Source organism: Aricia agestis, chromosome 5 (assembly GCF_905147365.1).
Source record: "Aricia agestis chromosome 5, ilAriAges1.1, whole genome shotgun sequence".
Lineage (NCBI taxonomy): Eukaryota > Metazoa > Arthropoda > Insecta > Lepidoptera > Lycaenidae > Aricia > Aricia agestis.
Genome location: NC_056410.1, coordinates 171,744 through 181,127, shown reverse-complemented (window position 1 = coordinate 181,127; position 9,384 = coordinate 171,744). Strand labels below are relative to the sequence as shown.

Here is a 9,384-nt window from a genome sequence, read left to right as displayed (position 1 = left end):
ATACGCGAGCGAAAAACTTCGGAACCCTTTTTACGAAAAATGCGGGTCGGAAACGTGGGAGCATGAAATTTCGCACAGTTGTAGTTTATATGGTGAAAGAGTGCATCGAGCTAACATTGTTTTAAAATTATGCTTTTATCATACATTATTATTTATTTTAATAAATAAAACATTATAATACCCCCACACCGGTTTCGGTGACGGTGGCCGGTTTCATTGAAACCAGGCCAGGTACGGAGGAGTAATTTTATAGTGCCCAAGTGTTTGCGCAGTACACAAGAGCACTCTCTATTCCTTTACTCTCATAACCCAGTGGGACGGAAGACCGACACAACTGGCGAGAGATCAGGCGCAGGATCATCTTACTTGACAGACAATCAGGTGATCAGCCTGCATTGTCCTAACCAAACTTGGAAATAACATGTTTCCAACGCGGGAATCGAACCCACGACCTCCGAGTTAAGAGCCACGCTTTTAACCACTGGACCACGGACTGGCGTTGAAACGTAAAAAATTACACACACTACAACACGCACACTACCAGGTTTTGACTGACAAGCAAGACATTAGACAACACGACACACGAAATAATATTCTTTGTTTATGGTTGAAGTCTGTTATCAAATTAAAAATGATTTTTTGTTTTTTTTATTAAATCTTAAAATATCATAAATATCAATACTTTAAACGGGGAGCCAAAAGAAGAAGATAACTAAATTTGAGGTCGAATTTTGACCACTGGGCGATCTCTAGTAATAATAATTATTATCAAATAAGTTATTTTTCTAAGTAGGTTAAACATTAACGCTTCCCAAACGTCTACATGAGATCATGAGAGATGCGATGAATATCGGTTCAGTGCTCTACAAGCACTAGGTCTAGTATCTCTATAGGGTTTTTGCCCTATAGAGATACTAGACCTAGAGGTTTAGTTAAAAAATATACAGTGCTATAAAATTCAAACAAAGACATTCAGAGACGCTAGATCCTCCAACTTAATGTCTGCGGAGTACACTAGGCCAGTATTTCATATAGGGCAGTAAACACTAAACAGGGAGAAGACAGTACAATACATTAGACTCTCCTTTTTGAAGCGTCTGTGTGTTTAGTTCTAATTACCCTATAACTACTGCACGCTTAAATAATGTATCTTTTAACGCGACTGCGGGTGGACCAAGGAGACTTTTCTACGGCGTCCCTCGCTTAAGCCTAAACAAAAACTTTTGAATTTTAATCGGCAATATTTTATCTAAATATCCGTGACAAACTGTACCGCGGGCGGCGGCGCGAGCGTCACGGCGCGGGCGTCACGGTGTCTCCGCTAATTTATTGGCGTTAATAAAACGATAACGGTAATGAGCGTGCGCTAATCCGCGGCGCGTCACACTGTGTCAAAGCGTCATGTGTGACGCAGCGTCACGTGCGTCACAGGCGGCGCGCGGCGCTGTCACACGCAGCCGCTACACTCTCAGACTCTCAGTTTGTTACTCTCCAATTTGTAACTTCGCACTCGTTATCGCTTCCCAACTGAGTATTCGATTTGATCGATATAGTAGCATTCGAAAAACCTCGAGTCGGACGATATTCTATGTTTATTAAGAGCAGTGATAGTCAAAAGGTAATCCATAGAATACACATACTAAGCATTATTGAAGCTCTAATGGGTATTTACTCCTGTATGAGCGTTATTTGTTTTCAAACAGATTTTTAGTGCTGATAAACTGATGAGTTTCGGACTATTAATATAACTGACATCAAACTGAACTGTTCTGACTGAATCGTCAAAGCGTAAATACTAAATAGGTACAGCCAGCTATACACACACTCTCAAGTTATGTATAAGGTCAGGAAAAGCCATGCTAATATAAGTATAAAAACGTTTAATTACATAAACGATTTCAATTACGCAATATTTTCATCGACGGCGGAACATATTTGGCGTGATTTGCCCCTCGCTGCGCCCCTCGTCATTTAAATGCTATTCCTGCAATCATCCCGATCCGCCACGGACAGTCGCCGCCGCGGGGAGCGGGGGGAGCGGCCCGGTGGGGGGGGGGGGGGGGGGGGGTGTTTACAAACACACATACAGACAGCGCCGCTGCCCGCTATTGTTATTGTAATTTTTATAATTTTGTTATCGCACTAGGGCAAGGGTTACCCCGTAATAATTAGTTATGTAGTATTATAGTCGCGGCAGGAGTACAGTTGCAAAACGTCCGGAGCTCGACTCCCGATAGTCCGATAGTCACTGGTTCGATTCAAGTTTAGAGCTCGGCTCTAAGCTCCTCGCTCAGAACTCTACGTCGTTTGAAGGTCGATGAAGGCATGCGTCTCGGCCACGGGTGTGTAACATCAGTCCTGCGTGTAATCTGCGGTCGCATCCGCCGTGCTGGGTCGGACTCGGTGTTGCCGAGACCGGCCGGCGCGCGGCGGCCGGCGGCCCCTCACAAGTCACAGCAATCGTCGCGGGAGCTCATCGATCTGCTCTAAGTAGTCGGCGATATTGTGACTACGTAAATATCACTACCGTTATCATAATATAATGTAATATGCTCAGTACACTTGAGTGTATCAAATATATTACAATATGTTACCGTTAATGTGCGTAAACCAGTTAGTTTACAGATTAACAAGGTATTCTGCAGATTATCTGGGTCAGTCAATTAAAGTGCATTAAGTTTATTCTATACTCATTAAATATAAAACAGGTTCTTGTTTGAATAAAACATACTATTTAGTTGTAGATTAATAATTTAATATAATTTTTTGGACATAAACAAAGTAATGAAATATTAACTTTTAAGTAAAATGTTACTCCACTAATGAAATATAACAGATCGAATCAACTAGGAAAAAAAAACAATCAAAACAGTGCAGTCTTAGGTTGACAAGCTTAAGTCAATATTTTTAGGACTTTTATGAAGGAAGAGAATGCAAATTAACTAGGTAAAGTGCAAATAAAAAAATAAAAAAGCTTTTTATTTAAAAATTGTAATTTTTTTAAATAAAAAGCTGTTTTTATTTAAAAATTTTAAAATTTAAGGGATGGCATCAGGGAATCTGCAGATTACCTACGTAATGTGCACGTTAACGTATTGTGCATTCTAACGGTAACATATTACACACAACATTAAGGCCATCCCCAGAGCAAACGACCTTGACCATGCATTTGACGCGTTGCCGAGATCGCACAAAAATCCTATTTTTTTAACTTATCTTAGTTCACAATTAATTTAAAAAACATTGTAAAAGGGGAATATGTAGTTAATGAAATTGTGGATCTATTGGCGTGTGTTTTAAATAAAAGTATTTTGTAAATATATACATAATTATATATAAAATAATTTTAATAAATTGGCTTATAAAAATAAGGGGGCAAACGAGCAAACGGGTCACCTGATGGAAAGCAACTTCCGTCGCCCATGGACACTCGCAGCATCAAAAGAGCTGCAGGTGCGTTGTCGGCCTTTTAAGAGGGAATAGGGTAATAGGGGAAGGTAGGGATGGAATGGGAACGGAATAAGGGAGGGTAGGGAAGGGAATACGGTAGGGGATTGGGTTATGCCCTCTATAGGACTAAGGAGCCCTACGCGTCTCCTTAGTCCTATAGAGGGCATAACCCAATCCCCTACCGTAGACGAGGCTACGCTTTTCGTAGACCTCGTGTAGCACCGCGGAGATGTGGCGTAGCGCCCCGTAGCGCTCCGTAGCACCGCGTAGCACCGCGTAGCGCCCCGTAGAGGTGGCATACATTTCCGATGTGTTATCGCACCAGACTCGTCGGGCCGCGATGTCGTCGGTGATCGGGAGGGAAGGAGAAGGTGATAAATTTGGATGAGCTTAAATTACCACGAAAGGCGTAATAAAATAAATGATAAAAAAAAACGCCAGTTTCTGCTACCCACGATGTAATTTACGTCGCAAAATAATATGTTTATCTGCATCAGTGTCGGGGCCGAGACCTCCATCCCGGCGGATCGCGAGGCGGCCGGGGGCGGGAGCCGTCGACGAATTAACTATACACTAAATACATTTCTTAAATCGCTACACAACACGGGGTTTTTTACCCACGTGCCCGGCCCGAAGGCGCGGCCGCGCGGCGGGCGGCGGGGCGCGGGGCGGCGGGCGGCGGGGTGGAGCCGGGCCCGCCCCCGGCGCTCGCCCCGCCCGGCCGGCAGTCGCGCGCCCGCCGCAGCATGCGCCGCACGTCCTGCGCCGGCGCCGACATGCACGATGCACCCCGCGGAGCAGCGTAGACCCGGCGCGATCGAGCTCGACCGGCTGGTGTCGGACAACATGCTGCGCACCATCCGGAGCCTGTGCTACGAGAAGGGCGCCCCGTCGCCGTTCCTGGTGGACGACATCCTGCAGCGCGCCGCGCGGCCGGAGCCCGAGCCGGACGAGGTGGAGGCCGGCGAGCGCGCGGACGAGGAGGAGGGCTGCGGCTGCGGCGGCGCGTGCCCCCCGTCCGGCTGCCGCACGCGCGCTGACCGCCGCTACCTCAGCACGGACGAGCTGGTGCGCGCCTGCGACGCCGACCAGAAGAAGCCGCTGCTGAAGTTCAGCGTCAGCGCCATCCTGGGCGAGGAGCCGCCGGCGCCTGGACATGCGGGTGAGTGCTGCCGCCAGCCGGTGCCCGAGGCCGGTCGGGTTATGGGCTTATGGCGAACCCGTGTCTGTACCATTATTTAGTTGCAATCTATTTATATGCAGTGTGCGAGTTACGAGGTGCAAATAAGATAAATATTAAAGGGGGCTCCCATACAAAAAAACACATTTTTTCCTACTTTCGCTTATAACCGTACGGAACCCTTCGTAAGCGAGCTCGACTCACACTTGGCCGATTTTCTTAATTACTTAAAAAAGGGCAGTTTTTAAAGCAACCTTAATAAATATTGTATTTTTGTGCTTTGTCCAATGACTGGTACTGTCCAATCACTTATCACTAGTCATTTATCCAATTCGTTGCTGTCGGATTGTACTTGAACGAAAAATTTAGAAAAAATCCGTCAAAAAGAAAAGAAGTTATACTTTATTTACATTAGTAATACATTCTATACGGAGGGTATAGAATGAGTTCCGGTGAACTAATTCTATACGGAGTATAATGTTAGGTTAGGTTAGGTTACTTTACCTTCGCTTCTGGTCATTTATATTATTTTATAGACGAGACAACGCCTGTCGAACCCTCCCCATATATAATCTAAGTTCTAACTAATAATCAACTAATTCAAATCGATCTACTCTGACAAAGTACAAGACCATGGATCACCTTAGAATTGTGAACCGGCTGCTTCATCGGTTAGAAGGTCTCCTGCCAGTCGTGGTAGGTACTTATTGTTAGTAGGATTTTGGTAATTATATCTAATGATATATTCATATTATGAATTCGTATCTCAACAACATTACCTACTAAGTACTAGCTCCCTCGATCACAAATTATTATTACCGACTTGACATAGTTCATGATATATCCGTCTACTCTTTACGAGATTAAACTGAGCGTCAAAACATTATCACGACGGAGCGCGGAGTTGCCGCCAATCCAACTGACGGCCGCAACGCCCGCAACGCCCGCGCAACGCCCGCAACGCCCGCAACGCCCGCAACGCCCGCAACGCCCGCAACGCCCGCAACGCCCGCAACGGCCGCAACGGCCGCAACGCCCGCAACGCCCGCAACGCCCGCAACGCCCGCAACGGCCGCAACGGCCGCAACGGCCGCAACGCCCGCAACGGCCGCAACGCCCGCAACGCCCGCAACGGCCGCAACGCCCGCAACGCCCGCAACGGCCGCAAAGCCCGCAACTTCGTTGCACAAAAAATCGTTAATCGCGCGGGGATCGTATACTTTTCCGGGATAAAAAGAATCCCATGTCCTTCCCCGACACTCAAAATATCTCCATACCAAATTTCAGCAAATCGGTTCAGCGGTTTGGGCGTGAAGAGGTTATAATTTATTTTTCAATTATAAATGCGAAAGATCATAATGACAGACAGACATCTTTCGCATTTATAATATTATTATGGACAAAGTATATCCTCCTTTAATCTAAAAGAACAACTTTTTCTGGTTCGTAAAAGGAGCAATATTTTTTTAACACATAAAAAATTCAACAAAAAGGTGATACACAACAATGGCAGGTTTAAGTCTCCGCTGTCTAAACAGTGTTAGGGTGGTATTAAACCTCTTGTGCCCTGTTTATGAGGTTTATTAAATTGAGTTTATCTATTCACTAGCAATTTTGATTGGCAGCTAAGATATTAACTCGTACTGTGATAAAAAGAAATAATAATTATTATAACGGTGGATCTGCCGCTGACCGCGTAGAGGCTGATCGGTTAAATAAAACTACTTTTTAAAGTATTCACTCGGAAGAATATCAAAGCATAGATTACTTGACGCTGCACAAATGTAAGTTTACAACATGTACCTACTGCTTACAATTAATTACAAGTATGACGTTGAATGAAGAATCGATTGCATAATTTTTAAGTCCGCACGTTTAAACCGCAAAAGTGACATTGATGAAATTAAGTATTCCATATAATAGAGTACTTATATAGGTACTAATTAAAAGAGTCCTCTCTTCTCTAAAGTTTGTTTGTTCGTTTGTTTGCAACGAATAGGTTCAGGTAAAGTATTAGATAAAATCCGTGTAACATTTTATTATACATAACTAGATATAATAACATTTAGTTATGTATAACAAAATGTTATTGTATCTAGTCAGTAGTAGTTCAGTGCTTACAGCTTATCTGAGTACTGATATAGTACATTATACATACTTCCCGGTGGCAGGTATCTATCAGTGCGACAGTGCCACAGGCGATGCTAAACGAGGCTAAAATGACGCGATCTGATGCGGCCGCCCGTCGTATTTCTTCATTGCAAGGTGTTAACTATTTTAAATGAAAAATTATAGATTGCAGTACATTTAACTCATCATTTCCACACTAGTGTCGGTAGCGGGACACGGCGGGACACGGCGGGACACGGTGGGACAACGTCGCTACAGCGCGCAGCGGGACATTAAGTCTGACGCATTAATCACGATAACACCCGCAACAACTGGCGGCGGTGTCGACGTGTAGTGGTGGTGTAACATCGCGCGTACACTACTGATTGTCATGTGTAATGTGTGATCGCCCCCGCCGCCCCCCGCCGCACCCGCCGTCGCCCCCCGTGATAATAGTTCCGGTGTTGTGTTACACAGTTAATCATTGTAGCTTAGTATTTGCGAATGTAAATTGAAGATCAAACTGAAGTGATAGTATTATACCTCTCGATATCATAACTCCTAGTGCCGGAAAATTCTTCTAGCTTAACACGAAATTAAATTTTAAACTAATTAAAAAATGTAACGAATATTTAGGATCCGTTTTTACCGAGGTATCGCCGAAAGAAACGGATAATTTTATGAATGATATTTTAACACAATATCGTATTTTCTGCCAGTAAACTATCCGAGGGTGATGATTGATGACAGAGTAAAAAAAAGTCAATAAAATGTTTAGTGGGTGTTTCTTTTCGTTTTGAGTTTAAATTACAACAGTTATAATATAATAATAGAAATATTATTAATAAATAAATAGGTCTTTGCAGTATGCATTCATCGTAGACAATTTATACAGAATAAAAGATAAGATATCATTAATCCTGTATCATTTTATAGCTGGTACTTAAATCTTAATATATCTTTAAACGAGCAATTCCTGTATATAATTATATAATTGGAATCTCGGAATCGGCTCCAACGATTTTCATGAAATTTAGTATTCCCCCTTCCCCTTCTGGGTTTCGGGGGCGATAAATCGATCTAGCTAGAAATCATTTTTAGAAAATGTCGTTTTATTCGTGTTTTATCGAATACCGAACAAAGCTCGGTCAAATAGCTAGTACTATATAATATACACTGCCACCAATTTTGACTAATGTGTACAGTTTTTAGATTCTTCACTTGTGGCTGACACATTATAATATTATGTATCAAGTATTTTGCCGCGACTAAGTTTTTTAGATTTAAGGCTGAGTATGTAAGGTTAGAAACTTGGCTCTACATGATATCTCACTACTTTTTAATGTTTTTGGTGGGATTTAATTTCTTTTTGTAAGTTTTACCACATACGTTTTTATGAAATTAAGGGGCAAACGAGCATGTGCACTCGCAATATTAGAACAGTTGCAAGTGCTTTTTCAGCCTTTAAGAGGGGATCAGTTATATAAATTAATTAGGGGACAAACGAGCAAATAACCTGATGGAAAATAACTACCGTCACCGAGTTGCCAGCCTTTAAGAGAGAAAATGCTTAATTGAGGGAATAGGGAAAAGGGGTATCTCTATTTCCCTGTTCTCTTTCCCTTTTTTATGAAATTAGGGGACAATCAAGGAGACGAGTCACCTGATGGAAAGCAACTACCGTCGCCCATGGACACTGTAACATCAGAAGAGTTGCAAGTGCGTTTCCGGCCTTTTTAGGGAAGAATAGGCCAAGGCTAGGGTTCCCAATCTTTTTCAGCCTGCGACGCACTTACAAGTCTCAATGTTTTGTCACGGTGCCCTACTTTACCAAAAAGATACATAATGAAATTCCCCTTAATGATTATAGGTAGGTTAAGCAAGTAAATAATAATAAACCAATATTTAATCATCTGCCTGCTCTGTATAATTCATATTAAGTATAATTTTATTTTATAATATTTGTGGTTACGGAAAATAACGGAGGATCGACTCACGGCGCCCCTCTTGCCTTTCTACGGCTCACCAGGGCGCCGCGGCGCACAGTTTGGGAACCCCTGGGCTAAAGAAATAAGCAGAAGAGCATAGGGATAGGGAATAAGGTATAGGGTGCAGTTGGGCCTCTGCTAAACTCACTGTACTCCGCTAAACATACGAAACACAGCGCAAGCCCTATTTCACGCCGGTTTTGTCAAGTCAAGTCAAGTTCAGATCAAGTCTGTGGTCTCTCAAGGCTAACACGTATTTTTTAGGGTTCCGTACCCAAAGGCTAAAAACGGGACCCTATTACTAAGACTTCGTTGTCTGTCGGTCTGTTTGTCTGTCTCCAGGCTGTAACTCAATTCAATTCAATTCGTTTATTTGCTATAAAAGTGGTGAATACAGTATCACTACTCAAGAACGGTAATAGCTAGAGAGTTGAAATTTTCACCGACTCGCACTTAGCCGATTATTTATTTGTCACAAGAATTATTTTATACTATTTTTAATTTTGTATCTAGCAGAAACGGTGGTCTCTCATACTAACATCCACCCTCTATATCAAGGAGATGGGATAGGTTAGGTTGGGTTGGATAATTTTTGTTGTTGTTTCTGTACTAATATTATATTACCTACCAAATTTCAACTTTCTAAGACTTCAGGAA

The 9,384-nt window shown here is 42.9% G+C and overlaps 1 protein-coding gene across 1 annotated transcript in view; it reads left to right on the top strand.

Annotated features, from left to right (window-relative positions):
- The first annotated feature begins 4,233 nt into the window (after window positions 1–4,233).
- LOC121727030 (homeobox protein DBX1) overlaps window positions 4,234–9,384 on the top strand; it is a 40,983-nt gene continuing 35,832 nt past the window's right edge. The window contains exon 1 of the mRNA XM_042114709.1: window positions 4,234–4,589. Coding sequence (XP_041970643.1) covers window positions 4,234–4,589 — 356 coding nt within the window. The remainder of the gene's footprint in view (window positions 4,590–9,384) is intronic.